This window comes from Brienomyrus brachyistius, chromosome 9, assembly GCF_023856365.1.
Source record: "Brienomyrus brachyistius isolate T26 chromosome 9, BBRACH_0.4, whole genome shotgun sequence".
Taxonomy (NCBI): domain Eukaryota; kingdom Metazoa; phylum Chordata; class Actinopteri; order Osteoglossiformes; family Mormyridae; genus Brienomyrus; species Brienomyrus brachyistius.
The window spans coordinates 1,330,001-1,346,428 of record NC_064541.1 but is presented as its reverse complement, the minus strand read 5'-3'; the positions used below and the strand labels follow the sequence as shown (position 1 = coordinate 1,346,428).

General features: G+C 50.8%; 3 protein-coding genes across 5 annotated transcripts in view; 2 read left to right on the top strand and 1 right to left on the bottom strand.

Annotated features, from left to right (window-relative positions):
- The window catches only part of itga10 (integrin, alpha 10), a 24,637-nt gene extending 15,564 nt beyond the window's left edge, over positions 1-9,073 (top strand). For both annotated transcript variants that reach the window (XM_049025285.1, XM_049025286.1), the window contains 20 exons: positions 24-168; positions 565-713; positions 1,203-1,346; positions 1,432-1,635; positions 1,918-2,048; positions 2,144-2,310; positions 2,515-2,657; positions 3,071-3,181; positions 3,295-3,380; positions 3,529-3,670; positions 4,075-4,167; positions 4,601-4,677; positions 5,180-5,269; positions 5,392-5,476; positions 5,584-5,697; positions 5,953-6,060; positions 6,421-6,534; positions 6,691-6,786; positions 6,981-7,094; positions 7,616-9,073. In XM_049025285.1, the coding sequence (XP_048881242.1) occupies positions 24-168; positions 565-713; positions 1,203-1,346; positions 1,432-1,635; positions 1,918-2,048; positions 2,144-2,310; positions 2,515-2,657; positions 3,071-3,181; positions 3,295-3,380; positions 3,529-3,670; positions 4,075-4,167; positions 4,601-4,677; positions 5,180-5,269; positions 5,392-5,476; positions 5,584-5,697; positions 5,953-6,060; positions 6,421-6,534; positions 6,691-6,786; positions 6,981-7,094; positions 7,616-7,672 (2,370 nt within the window). In that variant the 3' untranslated portion in view covers positions 7,673-9,073. The remainder of the gene's footprint in view (positions 1-23; positions 169-564; positions 714-1,202; positions 1,347-1,431; positions 1,636-1,917; positions 2,049-2,143; positions 2,311-2,514; positions 2,658-3,070; positions 3,182-3,294; positions 3,381-3,528; positions 3,671-4,074; positions 4,168-4,600; positions 4,678-5,179; positions 5,270-5,391; positions 5,477-5,583; positions 5,698-5,952; positions 6,061-6,420; positions 6,535-6,690; positions 6,787-6,980; positions 7,095-7,615) is intronic.
- On the bottom strand, positions 8,115-15,036 carry polr3c (polymerase (RNA) III (DNA directed) polypeptide C). Of its 2 annotated transcripts, XM_049025288.1 has the most exons (15): positions 14,888-15,035; positions 14,042-14,188; positions 13,612-13,876; positions 13,308-13,512; positions 13,083-13,167; positions 12,898-13,002; positions 12,690-12,782; positions 12,011-12,091; positions 11,846-11,897; positions 11,627-11,687; positions 10,340-10,490; positions 10,144-10,245; positions 9,977-10,026; positions 9,706-9,855; positions 8,115-8,467 (listed from the first exon to the last, which is right to left on the bottom strand). In XM_049025288.1, the coding sequence occupies exons 2-15, from the start codon at positions 14,186-14,188 to the stop codon at positions 8,386-8,388; spliced, it is 1,629 nt and encodes a 542-aa protein (XP_048881245.1). In that variant the 5' UTR covers positions 14,888-15,035; the 3' UTR covers positions 8,115-8,385. The 2 variants fall into 2 exon arrangements, with proteins under 2 accessions (XP_048881245.1, XP_048881246.1); XM_049025289.1 differs by lacking the exon at positions 8,115-8,467 and having other exon boundaries at positions 9,757-9,855; positions 10,327-10,490; positions 14,888-15,036.
- Positions 15,014-16,428, top strand: part of rnf115a (ring finger protein 115a) — a 6,132-nt gene continuing 4,717 nt past the window's right edge. The window contains 4 exon segments of the mRNA XM_049025292.1: positions 15,014-15,064; positions 15,066-15,182; positions 16,188-16,246; positions 16,390-16,428. The exon segment at positions 16,390-16,428 is cut by the window's right edge and continues 19 nt beyond it. Of these exon segments, the coding sequence (XP_048881249.1) occupies positions 15,029-15,064; positions 15,066-15,182; positions 16,188-16,246; positions 16,390-16,428 (251 nt within the window). The 5' untranslated portion in view covers positions 15,014-15,028.

Below are 16,428 nucleotides of genomic sequence, written 5' to 3'. Positions count from 1 at the left end.
TCCGCCTCCCCGTCTGGCTGTAGGACGGCATCCTGTTCGGGATGGTGGGGGCCTATGACTGGGACGGAGGTGTGCTGAAAGAGGGCAGATGGGGACGAGTCATGCCCCCCCGGGAGGCCTTCGAGAAAGAGTTTCCCATGGAGCTGAAGAACCATGCCGCATATCTAGGTAGCTCCCCATAGAGTACCTCCCACATCTGCTGTATGGAGGAGCTGGACCTGCACCTTCTGGTTCACTGTGCTCAATTCGCTATTTCTGCTCCATATGCGTTCTCACTCCACGCACCATTACAGTTACATTGCCGCTCTTTAATACCAGTTTATTGCAGTTGGTCTGCGGTCTTTCAGCTTGCCTGTAGGAGGCTTCATCTGTGACTCTTTGTGGTTGATACATACCTTGCGTGTACAGTGTAGTCTGTGGTACCACACTTCCCAGTCTGCAGGCTGGGATCCAGAGCCTCCTGTGAGGGATACACTGATGGGTCTGCTTGGAGACTCTGCATGGGTCAGACTTCGTTCACCTGAGGGTGAGCCATGTCTCATAGCCTGGTCCTGTGCACTGCAGGATACACCGTGTCTTCACTCACTCTGGCGAACGGAAGGAGGCTGTATGTCGCTGGAGCTCCACGGTTCAAACACAAGGGCAAAGTGATCTTGTTTGACCTGAGGCCCAACGGAGATGTGATTATCTCCCAGGCTCTTAACGGAGAGCAGGTTGGTGCCATGAAAATGCCCCTTTCCATCTCTCTCCTGTGTTATCTAAGTCCCTCGTGGGAATTTTACTTACATAAAAATATTCTGAGGGCAGAAGGAAGAATGATTGGTTCAGAGAGATAATCAATCAGGTTGTAGAGGGACCTACAGAGATCTGATTGGTTGGTTCCACCCCCTCTAGTTGCTTGGACCCACCTCCTTTACAATCTGATTGGTTATTTCTCTGAATCATTTTCCTTCTGCCCTCAGAACACTTTTGTGTAAGTAAAACTCCCATGAGCATCTAAGCCTCTTTTATTCCCCTGGATAAATAAATGAGAATGTGTTCCTTTCTTTACAGTGTATTTCTATGTCAATGGCCTTCTACCTTCCTCCTCTGTGGTATAGATCTATACCTCTATCATTTTTACTGCTATCCTCGTGGCATCTTACTCACTGGCTGTGGAGTCCTGTCCCCTCCGTAAGCTCCCTCTCTCCCCCGGGCCCCAGATTGGCTCCTACTTCGGAAGTGAGGTATGCGGACTGGACGTGGATAAGGACGGATTCACTGATGTTCTGCTGGTGGCTGCCCCCATGTTTCTTGGGGCAGGGAACAAGGAGGCTGGCAGGGTGTACATATACAACCGGAACAGGGTAAGGAGGAGAGGGGGACTTCATCTCGTATCAGAGGGGTTCTGCTACTGCATCCACACACCTCAATTTCCTACCCATTCATTAGGTTTTGTTTACTGCCAACGGGACCCTCCAGTCTCAGCCCAAAGCCCAGGATGCCAGGTTTGGTTATGCCATGGCAGCGGCCCCCGACCTCAACCATGATGGCCTAACAGACTTGCTGGTGGGTGCACCGCTCGAGGATGGCCACCAGGGGGCACTGTATGTTTACCATGGCCAGGGGACAACCATCAACCCGCAGTTCAAACAGGTACTTGTGTCTTTAAGGCCTGGTCGTACTGAATCACTGGAGTTTGTATGTTCTCTCCATTTTCAGGGGTTCTGTTTCTGTCTTTAAAGTGGTCATAGTGTGTGAGGGAGTGTGTGTATGTGTGTGTGTGTGCAGGATGGGTGATTCTCTTGAAAGAGCAGGAATGACACTCAGAGGATGCAGTTGACTGTCCTCACTGTTCTTCATCTCGGCCGCTTCTCTCTCTCCCACCCTTTCTCCACATCTCATCACCCGTGTCTGTGTCTCTGCCTCTCTCTGCAGCGTATCCCTGGCTCCGCTCTCTCCCCAGGCCTCCAGTACTTTGGGTCCAGCTTGAGTGCCCGACTGGACTTGGACGGGGATAAGCTGCTGGACCTGGCTGTGGGGGCTCAGGGAAACGCTGTTCTGCTCAGGTACTAGATGTGTGACGAGCTCCCCACATTAAATCCTCAGAGTACCCCCCCCTCCCCCGCTTTGTTCCCCTCTCACCATGTGCCCCTCCTCCCAGCTCACGCAGCATCGTGCAGATCACCGTTGAGCTGACCTTCTGGCCATACTCCATCAATGTGATCCACAAGAACTGCCAGAGGGGCAGCCGGGACTCCGCCTGCCTCAACGCCACTGCCTGCTTCCAGACCACCTCCCCATCACCCGCCTCCCTGGGGACACTGTTCGGTACGACTTTTCAGCTGCTTGGTCTCCCTGTGTGAGTCTCTCTCCTACCAGGTGTCTGTGTGAGTCTCTGTTGCCCCCTGCTGGTATGAGTTTTTCTCTGCTACGCCCTATCTGTGTGAGTCTCTCTGCTGCCCCCTGTCTGTGTGACACTCGGAGGTGTAGCAGATGAGCTAACCCCTGGTTTCACCTTAACCTCTTGCGCAGAGCTAGATGTGACGGCCTTGCTGGATGACAGGAAGCTGTCAGCACGTGCCCTCTTCGACAGCAACTCGCAGCGCCAGATGGCCACGGGGGTGAAAGCCCGTGTTGGGGACTCAGTCTGTCTCACGCTGCCCTTCCATGTCTTTGTGAGTGGGAGCACGTTTGCACAATGAACACGCGAGGGGTGTGTGTGTGTGTATGTGTGTGTGTATGTGTGTGTGTACGTGTGCGGGTGTGCCCTGTGATCAGTGCAACACTGGATGGATGGATGGATGGATGGATATCAAAGATGTATAATGATGGATAGATTAATGAATGGATGTGATAGAAAGACTGTATAAAGCTTAGCGGGTCTTTCTGTTTATGAGATGAGCATTTCCTTCTCTCTCTCCCTCCTCTCTCTCTCCATCTCTCTCCCTACTTCTCTCCCTCTTTCTCTCTCCTCTCTCTTTCTCCTCTCTCTCTCTCTTCCTCCTTTCCTCTCTCTCTCTCCCTCCTTCTCTTTCTCTCTCTCACTCTCTCGCTCACTCTCCCCCTCCCCCTCTCTTCCTGCAAAAAGGACACAGCTGACTACATCAGGCCCATCAGCTTTACACTTCACTTCAAGATCAATGATTCAGAAATCAGCCCGGTCTTGGACGAAGGCTGGCCGACCACAGTCAAGAGCCTGGTGAGTGAGTCCCTCTGGCTATCCAGCCCCCTCCCACCATCATTGTGAAATTGGCATTTGGGCTTAAATGAGTGTCTATGTGTTCCCCCCCGCCAACCCCCACCACCCCACAGATCCCGTTCTTCAAGGACTGCGGTGAGGATGACGTGTGTGTGACGGACCTGGTGCTACATGCACGCATGGACATCTCAGGGACAAGGTACAGGGCAGAGATGGTGCCCTACTCACCGCCATCTTACCCGGGGGGGTGCAATCAGGGTGATGTCACAACTCCAGTAAACACAACGGCCTGGCCATGCGTGAGCCGTGCAAAGCGTAAACAGGCCCTTGTCTCCCCTGACCTCCAGGCAGGAACCGCACGTGATCCGGAGCCCCCGTCGGCGCCTGGCGGTGGAGGTGACCCTGCAGAACCGTCTAGAAAATGCCTACAACTCCAGCCTGACACTACAGTACTCGGCCAACCTACACTTCTCCACCCTCAGCGTCCGGGTAATGCTAAAGAGCTCCTCCGCCTGTGCTGTCTGTGAGAAGCATATGGCTCTGAAGCGGATACACGCCTGTAGTTTCTTCTGTATCAGAGCAAATTTCCAAAACTCATTCAGTCCATTCCTTGTTGTATTTTAGGATGAAACCTAAGCTGAGAATTAAAGTCAGGCTTCCACACCACATGCCACAGTGTTAGTGCCAAAACTCATTCCATTTTCATGTAATACAACAAAGAACTTTGATCTGCTTTTTTGATCTGGTTTTGTCGTTAAATTACACATTTGCTTGTCAACCGGGATATGATCAGACCCTTCGGAAACTATTGTTTGATTCGTCATCTTAACAGGTGACCCTTACTGAGGAACCCTAACAGAGACCAGGTGCCTCTTCCCTCTCTGTCTCCACAGGAAGACCCCCAGTTTAAGACTGAGTGCACAGCCCTCAGAACCGGTAGCCACTCCTGTAACATCAGCTATCCCGTCTTCCGCTCCCAGTCCAAGGTGTGTTGGCTTCTCTCCCAGTTCCTCAGCCTCAGCTGTGCCACCGCGGTCTCTGAGCTGAACACTGTGTTGTCGCGGTCTCTGAGCTGAAAGCTGTGCCGCCGCGGTCTCTGAGCTGAACGCTGTGCCGCCGCGGTCTCTGAGCTGAACGCTGTGCCGCCGCGGTCTCTGAGCTGAACGCTGTGCCGCCGCGGTCTCTGAGCTGAACGCTCTGCCGCCGCGGTCTCTGAGCTGAACGCTCTGCCGCCGCGGTCTCTGAGCTGAACGCTGTGTCGCCGCGGTCTCTGAGCTGAACGCTGTGTCGCCGCGGTCTCTGAGCTGAACGCTCTGCCGCCACGGTCTCTGAGCTGAACGCTCTGCCGCCGCGGTCTCTGAGCTGAACGCTCTGCCGCCGTGGTCTCTGAGTTGAACGCTGTGCTGTCTCTACATGCAGGTCAGCTTCCTGCTGGAGTTCGAGTTCAGTTGCACGTCTCTCCTCAACAAAGTGCAGATAAATCTCACCGCTGTAAGGTAACACCATATTTACACGCTCAACTCCACAGCTGTCAAGTAACATTGTGTTTGCACATTTAACACAGTGCTCCGCACTGCAGCTATCAGGTAACACCAGGTTTCCATACCTAGCAGCACAGCAACTGCACTGCTAAAAGTAACTAAAGTACCCACATTTAACCATCACTATTAGTGATTCTAATTCACTTTTGCTCATTGTGTCTGAATGTATTGGCTGTGGGTTTAAAGTTTAAGAGTGATTCCTACATGGACACTGCAAAATTTGGTCAAGGTTAGGGTTAGGGAGGAGGGGTGCAGTGGGGTACAGATTCAGGCTCTTTGAATCTTCAGATGCATGTGACATACTGACACAGTTTAATGCTAAATGGCACACCTACATACTACATACTTTGGTGAAACCCAGACTGCATGGTGCTCCATGCGTGCTTTGTGTGTGCTCAGTGCGTTGCTGCTTGCATGCTTCATGTGTGCTCACTGCATGCTCCATTCCATGTTACAGTGACAGCGTTGAGCACAAGGCCACGCTACACGACAACAGCATTCAGTTGCACAGCCTGGTGAAGTACGAGCCAGACCTCTTCCTCACCAGGTTAGTGGCTGTCACAACTGCCCTGTAATCTTCACGGAATCTGCACAGAACCCCGTCTGTTCGTTTGCCCTCCTATTCCAGTGCTGGGGCCTTTAAGATGCTGCCCCCCTCCCCCTTTACAGTGACTCCAACCTGAACCGCTATGAGGTCCACCCGACCCGCACAGCCTCAGAAGGTTTGGGGCCCAGGTTCCACACCAACTTCAGGGTATGTCATCCTTTGGGCTGCCTGTGAGTCTGCTTGACCATTTTTATTAGTCACATCCTGTGACTGGGCGGGGCCATAACTCACCGCTACCTGCTGTCTGCATCCAGGTGCTGAACCTGGGCTGCTTTTCCGTCCCAAACCTGGAGCTGAAGCTGCGTCTGCCCTCCGTCACATCTGGAGACCGTCTCTTCATGTCTGTGATCAACGCAAGCTCCCAAAACGTGAGGCATGCCACCTGCGGGGCCAGGGACTACCTGTCGGGCCAGGGGCCGTTTGTGGGGTCAGGGGCCTCACTCCATTGTCAGAGAGACAAGTTTACTTAATATGACCCAGTAGTGCTTTACACATTGTTACAACTGCATAGTGTAGTAATTTAGGCAGTCTGTCTCTGACTATGTGTGTGAGATACAAATGAATGATAATTAGGGTTTAGAGCTTGGTTGTGGGGCTGAGACCGGCTGTGTGTGGCCCCCCAGGTGTCAGGGGTCAGCTGCACCATCCAGAGCGACTTGGCCCAGCTGAAGGAGAAGCAGCGAGATGTACGTCCCTTACACCCCGAGGACATGCAGCAGTCAGAGCAGCTGGTGAGATGGCTCCCCTTCACTACCTCATGATCTTCACGGGGGCTGTCGTGTTGTGCCATTCCATTTGCATCGCCATCGTGCTCCGTTAAGCTCTGCTGAGAGAGGGAACTGCCTGACGTTTTTCCACGCATGGTTTGGAGATCTCGGTCCTTGCATAACAAGGACACGTCGCATTTCACCTGGATTAACTACTGAAGTGGAAACAACTGAAGATCAGGAGTCAAATCAGAACATACTTACAGAGTGTCTGTAGCCAAGATTTGTATCTCTGACTTCCCCAGGGAATTGGGCTTATTTTTTCACCATCTCTTAGGCTGTGATTGTATAACCAGAGACCTTTTCCTGTGTTTCTTTCCTCAGAACTGCTCCAGGTCATGGTGTGTCATTGTAGTGTGCCAAATCCAAGAACTCCTGCATGGACAAGCAGCCGTGATCCGGATAACCAGGATGGTGCATGATAGCTTCTTCAGAGAGGTGGGACAGACTGGGATGTATCAGACTGATGCTGTGTTCTTTGTATCTGTGTGTTTTACTCACTTGTCAGTCAGCAGGAGACACTGTGCTATTGTGAGGCCAGTGATGTTTCACTGTTTGACCTTAAACCCAGTGATCAATGACCTTGTCTGTCAGGCCAAGTTCAGAGCAGTTAAGATTGTGAGCACCTACAGCCTTGGGGTTCGGCAGTCCAGCTTCATCACGTTGGGAAACAGCGCCCTCGTGAGGGAGGTAAGAGAACTGTAAAGGGCGTCAAAGAACATGTACGAGTGGATCATTGTTGCCATGTATGAACACACAGTTGCAGGGTTAGTAGGTTAGGTCACAAGGGTTAGCCATTCCTGTGGGCTCCCATGGGTGTGGATCAGGGTGGTCACACCCCTCTGCTTGGCCCCACCTCTGATCGCGTCCCTTCCTGAACGCAGACAATGCTGGAGGTGCTGAAGGGCCGCTCCATCCCCATCTCTCTTTGGATCCTCATTGGCAGCATCATCGGGGGGCTCCTGCTGCTGGCCTTGATTGTCTTCATTCTGTGGAAGGTGCTACTGCTCACCGTCCGGCTAACCCTCATCCTCACCCCAAACTCTCTCCTCACACGGTGGCATCTCTTCCTCACTCATGGGAGTTTAACTTAGACAAAAATGTTGAGGGTAGAACAAGAAATTATTGGTTCAGAGAGATAACCAATCAGTCCATAGAGGAGGTGGGTCCAAACAATTTTAGGAGGCAGGACCAACTAATCAGATGTGGGTCCATCTCCTCAAGTTGTTTGGAACCACCAATCTGATTGGCTATCTCTCTGAACAATTTTTCGTCCTGCCCTCAGAATTTTTTTGTTTTAGTAAAACTCCCACAAGCCTCTTCCCCCCCATGAACTCAAGCCCTTTGATCGTTTTCCTAAGAGTACAACAGCCACATACTGTAGAGCGGAAGTCTCCAATTAATTTTTTTTTGCTGAAAGACAGAACAAAACGATATACGATATCTGCTAAACAGCAGATAGATTTGTCTGTTTTTTGGTTCACGCCCAACACTCTCCTCCTTGCCACCCCCCATCCAGCTGGGATTCTTCGCAAGGAAGCAGAGGGCCGAGGAGGATCCCCAAGCACGCGACTGAGCTCAACCCCAGGAAAGAAACCCCACAGTGGTGCAACAACCAAGGTCCAGCTCTAGGGCAGCGCCAAGCACCGTTTCATCCAGCCCAGTCAGGCTGCATTTGGACAGCTCCAGACTGAATTGTACAGTAAATACATACATGTATATATATACATAAAAAGTGAAGAAGTGTGAAACGTCAGTTTGGATAACAGGGTCAAACAGAGCAAGCACATGATATTAATATCAAAGGAGACCGACATATGTTGTTACTTTCTTGGTCGTCTTGTGGTTGATTCAGATCCAGTATGAAATTATTGGAACGGTAAATATTATTCATACATTTTATTTCCAGATATGACTGTCAGACAGCAAAAAAAAAAGATGCACCTGAATGTAAATCAAATATGCACTAAATTATCCATAGTTATGCCTCCAGATGCAATAAAATAAACCGACAAACATATAATGAAAGTATTTATTATCAAATCATAGAACTCAATCCTGTAATTCCCTTTGACCTAACCACCATTCAAAGGGGCCAAAATGCAGATAGAATCTTAATTACATTATAATGTTTGCTGAAGATAAGGACCATTAATAAAACTTATGGCTGAGAAAAGAGTTACAGCAGTGTCTAGCAGGGTCTGGTGTCGCCCAGAGACACGGCCCAGGCTTCATGCAGTCGTCAGTGTAGCCGTGTGTGCAGAGCGCCTCCCTGTGGCCTTCGCTCGCTTAGCGTGAAGCCATCGTGGAACTGACATAGGACTCCAGCAGGAAGATGGTCTCATCCACCTGGTTCTCACTGGAATCCAGCCTGTGTACGCAGAGGAGAGCAAAGGAGTGAAGAGGAGGGAGTCTATGACAGACGGCGATAATTATCACCCATTACCACTGACCTCGATCCCTGCGGGAGGCACGCTGATGAGGGATCATCCCCGCGCACTGCAGCGCCATCATCCCCGCGCACTGCAGCGCCATCATCCCCGCGCACTGCAGCGCCATCATCCCCGCGCACTGCAGCGCCATCATCCCCGCGCACTGCAGCGCCATCATCCCCGCGCACTGCAGCGCCATCATCCCCGCGCACTGCAGCACCATTGTACCATATGTAACATCTACTTTTAGTTTCCTTTTGGTTTCTGTGTTTTTTTTGTTTTTTTTTACATTCTTTTATTGTTAATTTAAAGATTTTTTAAAAAAAGTTTTTGTTCTAGCTAAAGTTCACAGCGTCGGCAGCATGCTTCCCGAGTTTCTTACTGATGCCTTTTCTGATATTCTGATGTTGCTCACATTAATTAGAAGGAACAATGCATCACTAATCAAAACCTGCAGTATGTAAGTTTTAATATGCAAACAGAGGCACTGAAACTCACAGTGTAAAAGCTGAAAAATGCCATTAAACTAAGCAATGTTTCTACAACTGAAGTGTGTCTGAAAGTGGACCCACCCCCTCCCCACCATGCAGTCCTGAAATAACAGGGCTCGGGCTGGGGGCATTGACCGTCCAGCTATGTCTCATTTAAAGGAGCTGGGCCGAGCTGCACAACACTGCCAGCAGAGCCTCACCCACCCCGTTCATTTGGACAGAAGCTGAAACTGCTTTGAGCTGCAGACTATTAATGTCTCTAAAGGAAGTGGGCTGCCCTCATTGCCGAAGCCTTAATATAACTCAGGGCTCGATATCAGTCCGCTATGGTGCCACAGTCAGTGAGTGATGTAACTCTTCAGGGACAGTTACTTAATTCCTCAATAGAAGTCAAGCTAAAAATGTGACATTTACTGTGAGAACCATGCCTGTTGACAGGGCAATGCCATAACACCTGTACTGTCAGAATGTGCCTGTATTGCACTTTCAGATGTGAGATTCGCACTTAACGTGGCAGTGTGGGACTGTGTCAATACTGTACTTGTGGATGCCATGATGCCAGAATGTCTATACCATACATGGTACGCAGGGATATGTTTGTACCATTCCTGTCGACATAGCAATGTTAGGATGCGTCTGTACCCTACATGTTGACACGGCAATGCTGGGATGCGTCAGTACTGTACTTGTTGACATGGTGACGGAGGGCCTCCAGCTGCTGTCTCTCAGGAGCAGTGATCATCTCCTCCACTTCTGTGAGCTGGGCCGCTTCTGCCCCGCTGGTCTGCAGGGAGGCCAGAATCGCCTCAATGCGCTGGGACTTCTCCAGCAGACGCCTGTCAAGCACAACAGTCACATATTCATCACCAAAAACGAGTGTAGCTAAAAAGCAAATCTGTCCCTACATGAAACCCCTGGAGTTCTGTTTGGTCAGAAGCTCACTTTGAGTTGACTCACTTGTTCTCCTTGGTTTCATTAAGACGCCTCACAATCAGGTTAGCCACTGTCTGCAGAAGGGGGTGAGAGAAAAAGAGAGTGTTGACGGACCAGAACACCTAATGTTAAATGGGTTCCCAGACAGCAGAGGCACTCACCAGGCCTCCAATCCTAGGAAACAGCCCTACCTTGTAACAATGCTGCAGCAACATCCGGGCAGTAGACAGCGGGTTGACTGTGTACAGATAGAAGGTGCGCGAAGGCGCGTGATCGGGGGTCTTCGGGATTTCCTGAATCAGAATGGAGGCACAGCTAAAGTGACAAGAACGAATGGCGGGGGGGGGTCAGCCAGGACGAAAGGGGGCACTCACGCGTAGCCACTACCTGCAGCTGGACCAGGTTCTCTGACAGCAGCATGTAGAGCATCTCTTTGGCCTCCTTCGCGGGAATCATGGCAAAATCCTCCACCTGCTTCTGCTCCAGATGTCGTTTACGGAGCAACAAGCGAAAGATGCGGGCTGACCGCGAGCCAAACCTGCAAGACACAGAAGAAGGGTATTTATTATTTTTAAGGTTTCCCCAGATAACTGAAAACAACCAGGAAGCATATGCTCAATGTAAATAGTACAACAGACCCTACCATTAACCTATCAGCATTAATACGAACTGCAATATGACTGGACTCAGCACATCAGCAACTAGCTAACTTCACGATTAGCGACTAGCTAAATGCACAATTAGTAACTAGCCAACTGCAAGATTAGCAACCAGCAAACTACACGATTAGCTAACTGCGGAATGTAGCATCTTAATTTTGGGGAGGGTTAAAATACACCTACAGGAAAAAAATAACACACTAACAGGGAGAAAAAAAAACACTGAAAAATTAAGAAAAGGAAACTAATAAACAGCTATGAAAGCTGCAGGTGTGGAGCAGGCTGGCCTACAGGTCAATTCATTCTTTACACTTCAACATGCACTTTTGGTCTAAACAAAGGGACGTGATGTAAATGTCTTCATCTGGGGTTGGCTGTGGGTGACTGCGGTCAGTGCACATGTATCCCAGATTTTTATGTCTTGCAGAACCCAAGTGCGCCCACCGTGCGTGTGGAAGATAATAGATTAGGTATTTCCAATAGGTAGCTACATGGTCTTTTTCAGATGAGCGCTCAACTTCGAAAGAGTAGAGGAACAGTAATTGTTGTTGTAGTAGATCTGGTGAGCAGCTGTATGAGGTGGGTCAGAGGTACCCACATATCTAAATTTACATACTGTGCAGACATTACACCAAGGTATACAATACTTTAAAAATCAGCACTATTGTGGCATTTTGAAGGCTTGGCAATAAAATTCACTGAGCAGGTTGGGATGCCAGCAAATTTTTTGTTAATGACTTGTCCTGTGGCGTGTCTTATTATGGTAATGCCGCCCAAGCCTTAACTAATAACTTTAAAACTTCATACAAGTTTCACCCGTTTCACTACACTGCTTCTATCTGTGTTCGTTGCAATACATTTTCCCTCTGCTGGTCTGGTGGAGTATCGCTGCTGTTTGCATGCACCGACTGCAGCCATCCGCAGCCAAAGGTAATATAAACAGAAGCATGCAGTGCAGACGACCGTCCACAGCCCAACAGCACGCATGAAAAAGTGACGCATGAACTAGGCTTACCTCTCCTGTACCACAGACTCCAGTGTCGCCCTTGCCAGGCTGGTCAGCACTTTGTGTACATCTGACTATCAGTTAAGATTCTACATTCGAGATTTTTTTGTCACATACACAGTTATGGAAATATAACATGTAGTGAGATGTACATATACTTAAGGGCCACTGCTGCAGGCTGGGAGGCAGCGTGTTAGGGAAACAGGCCCCTCCACAGTTAAAGGATACTGACGGCGTACATGCCTCCCCCGCTGTCTCCTGTCTTGCTCACAAATTCCATCTGAAACGCATGGAGACAGCCAGGGAGGGGGGCAGACAGACGTTCAGCAGGCAGTTCTGAAACACAACACTTCAGCCTCAGGAGCTGGCGGGAGGGGGGGCGTGGTTCCTTACCGGGTCATCCACCAGAAGGGTGAGGTACTGCTCCAGAACTGGCCTGCTGATGCTGTAACTGGGAGGAAGAGCCCGGAAGATCTGAAACCATAGGGATGGGAGTGAGCAAGCCAGCAGCAGCGACGGCGTTGGGAAATGGGCCGCTCTCCTTGGGAGGGGCTTAGATTTGGGTCAGCAGAGAAGCCCTGATCTGGTCATTTAACGCACTTCATTATATTTCAAGTGATTTCAAACTGTTTCAGTTTTGTCGGAATGCGTCTGTCCTGCACGTGTTGATACCAGAATGAATCTTTACTGTTCACAGCAGTGCAGCAGGGCCATGGATACCCTGGTAGATTCAGGTGGCCCTTGAATACGGAAAATCTGGCAGAGGAACCCAAGGTGACATGGTGTTCGGGGCCCCAGAATTGCTAGCTACACCCCTGACTATACTTGTCCCCTCTGAGCGCAATACACCCTTCTTGCAAGATTCCCAAAACCAAAAGTAAGATTACATAACAGGGCTCAAAAGGGCAGGTCTTTAATAAACTTTCCGCACAGTAAAATAAAAAAAAACAAAAAAAATAGATAAATAATCCTAAAAGCAACACATAAAGTCTGTTTTGTTTTCATTTACTTGCTAGATCAGAGATGTGGGTAGCAGACACAGAGTCAGGGAGTCCAACACATCGAGACCAACCTCGTTCACCGACAAGGGCTGCGTGTAGACAGCGGTGGGGGTCGTTGTCACCTCGCTCATCCTCAGCATGGTCCGAACAATTTCGCTGCTGGTCTGTGCGTACACAGAAACACGGCCCAGCTTGTCTTACATCTGCTTTAGTTACAATCCAGTACTTGGACATCTCATTAATGGTGACCTGGTCTAGGTAATGAATTCTGGTGCCGACCTGGTCCAGTTTGCTGGCGACAGCGCCGATGATGGCCTGGTCTCGAAAGTACTGGTGGAACCTCTCGAAGTTCACCTGCCAGTAGATCCCTTCGTCACCTGAGGTCTACCGAAAGCAGGACAGCTGTTAAGGTGCAAGGGATGGATGCCACAAGCCTCCGCGTCACGCTAGGCAGGAAGTGTCACCTTAGTGATGGCATCATCCAGCCTGGCTCGCTTCCCCCTAGCTTGCTCTGCCTCATTATCCTCGTTGGACAGCCGCCGTTTACCCCTACCTGAACGTAGGATGCAAACGAAGCAACAACACATAAAAAAAACAGTGCAAAGCTGGTATAAATCATGAGACGCTAGCGGACGGCTCACAATGCAGCAGCCCTTGATAAAACACCACAGAGACACCGGAGAGGTGACTTGCCTTTAAGGGTGATAGGGGGCAGGTTGAAGCGCTCCGTCTGACACTCCGACAGGGTGGGCACGGTCGCCGAGGCAGCTGGACCCCCTGGGGGCGCCGCCGGGAGAGAGCCCCCAGTCACGGAGGGGCAGCGCTGAAGTAAGTGGGTTTCTACCAGTCGGGAGAAAGCCGAGACTACCTCGCTGTACTCCATGCTAGATCCCTCTACAAGAACAACAGAGGGTTGATCATTTGCGGTCAGCCTCACCCCACACCTCACTGTATGCCCCCCCCCAATCCCCACCCCCCTGCTGAAAGCCTCACCCTCCATGTTATGGGTCAGCCTGTCAGCCACCGTCCGCACGGCATGGCTCATGGTCATGTGACCCCGCTGCAGCACCTCCTCCACAATGAGCTCCCCCGTGTCCCCGTACAGCGTCTTGGCTGTGTAGATGTAGCGCGGGTAACGCAGCATTCGCAGGACGTGCTCGCAGCTGGCGCGGTACTCGACCACTCCCCTGGGGCCCTTCTGGGTGCCTTCAAAGGAGCACAGACCGTGTTGCAGCAGCACACACAGGGACTTCTTCACCTGGGCCAAAGAGGGGGGGTGACAGTCTGATCAAACAACAGCCTTTCACCTCCCAGAGTGTGTGTGAATGCGAGGAAAGTCACCCGTCAGACTCTAAGAAGGCTCATTTTTACATAAACAGCACAAACGATTCCAGCAATAGCGAGTGGCGATGTGTAGGAGTACCAAGTCGAGCGGGGTGCTGGTCTCGTGAGCGATGGCGCGTAGGCTTAGGGGTCCGATCCTCAGTAGATGCGTGCCCACCTTCTGCACCACCTCGCCAAAGTGCTCCTGGAGCAGAAGTCCACACAGGCGCACCTCCTGCGCCGTCATCTGTTGGCACGTGTAATTTCCAACTTTCAGCAAGGTTTAGTACTACACTGCATGCCACCGTACTTACTAACGACATTTCGCATACGCGATAAACTTCATAGCGGCTACACTTTAAATGTACATATCTCCAGAGTTACACGCGTTAGCCATGACCTCATGTCCTAACGATATAACGTGCTGAAAACACCACACGCTTCCAAGAACCACGTTATATCACCATCTGTAAAGTAAGCTGTGAGCTCAGAGTGCTGCAATACAAAAGTGCAGCTGCTGGTTCATTTCTTATTTAATACAAAGTCATTTCTTGTGTAGCACCCAGCCACAGGTTCTCCCCTACTTCATCTACAACTTCGTACTCATTTAAAATGTATTCCATTCACCCAAGCTAACACATTATTGCGCTTAGCAATCACGGGACCACATTCATAATTAAAGCCCAGTACTGTAAAGCGCAAATCGGACACGATTTCTCTGTACATGTCACGTTTCTTACTAACTAGGTAGTTATCAGTACAAACACGTTTCCCCAGATCCGGTACCGCTTTAAATGACTTTTTTTATTCCACTGTTTTATTAAATAATCCTGATTTATGTGAACCCTGCACCCTTGACACTGTACTGGGAGACTTAGGCTCCTTAAGCCAATTAGGATCATGCACGGTGGAATTTTAAATATCCATAAATATTTCCCGCACAAACCTTCGCATTGCAGTCCACCGAACCGTCTCCCAGAACCTCTACCCCAGCCTGGACTGTGCGCGAAGCGGGCACTTCTGGACATCCACTGCCGAAAACACCGCGCCGGCAGACGGACGGACTGATCCGAGGCGGCCGCGCTGCATGCAGGGCTGGCGGCGGACCGCCTCCTTCCGACTGTAGGAGGACCGACGTCAGTGTTTGTGCCAGTCCGGGGAAGATGGCGGAGGCTGCGGCGGTTCCACAGCATCGCTTCTTCTGTCACTGCTGTAAAGGCGAGGTGAACCCCAAGCTGCCGGTCAGTAGCCCGCTCCGCGCCGCCCGCCGATGGCGCTTCTTCCCCGGCCGCTGTCGCCTCGATCCGCCGCCTGCCTGCTTCGGGGACCGGGCGCTGGTCTCTGTGCTTCCAGGCCCGATGGCTGAAGCGGTGCCCTTTTATCCAGCCGATCGCTCTCCGGTTGTGTTTTTACTCACGGAGAAACAGCCGAGCGGCCGTCTGGGGCACATCACTGGTTTTATGCGGATATTTCTTTATAGACGCGGCCGGCGGCCCTGCGCCCGACTCCGGCGTCCGCTCCGCGTTTCTCGCTGTCTTGTCGATCCCGATCCCCGTCTTATTCGTGAACCCATCGGGACGTTTCCTCCACCGCTCCGGCGCAGCGTTATAAGCCTAGGCCGCCGCTCCGGAGCCCGGGTTACCGAGCCGATCTCCGCTTCGGGCTGCCAGGCCGCAGTGTTAACAAAATGCCAACGCGTATGCGACCGTTGACGGCCGAATTTCTTTCGTTTTGGGGGTTGAATTATCCTGTGTTCCTGTCTGTCTTTCCCTTTCTAGTGATGTCGGTATGCCGAACCATTGCAATTCAGATCGTCCATGGCAAAGATTTTGTGTGCCCGCGCAAGATGACTGGTGTACATTACTGTAAAGTTATGTATATGTACACGTTACCTGTAATACAAGCTTTGACACCGGACTGTAGCTCAGTGTTGTGAGTAAGGCACCAGTGGGCTGGGGTACCGGGCCTCTCCCTGTCCGGAGGCACATTTCCAGGCTGACACTGATGTAACGCAATGCTGATAATTCATCGTGCCGTACAGTGCTGGATAGTCACCATGGCTTTTTCCCCTTCTTCTCTGAGCTGACTCTTCCATCTGCTGTTTTCTGGTCTAGCGTCAGCTTGATGCATTGGAAGTGAGGAAGGGGTCACTCTTTCCCAGTCCTGCTTTCCGTAATGACCAGCTCTTGGTCAGCCGCTTATAGTTGCGCCCTACATAGGCATTTAACTGTGCCTCTTGCTTGCAGGAGTATATATGTCCCAGATGTGAGTCGGGCTTCATAGAGGAAGTGACCGAAGACTCCAGGTGATTTAAAAACAGTTGTTCCTTTTGTTTTGCTGTACAACACACAGCCATTATGCTCAGTGTGTATAGTGGGTGGTAAATACAGTGTTTGTGCCTTTGCAACTTGAAGAATGGTGATTGTATTTGCGATGCATCTCTCCCAGTCTCCTGGAGGGCGGCGCTAACGGGATCACCGATGACAC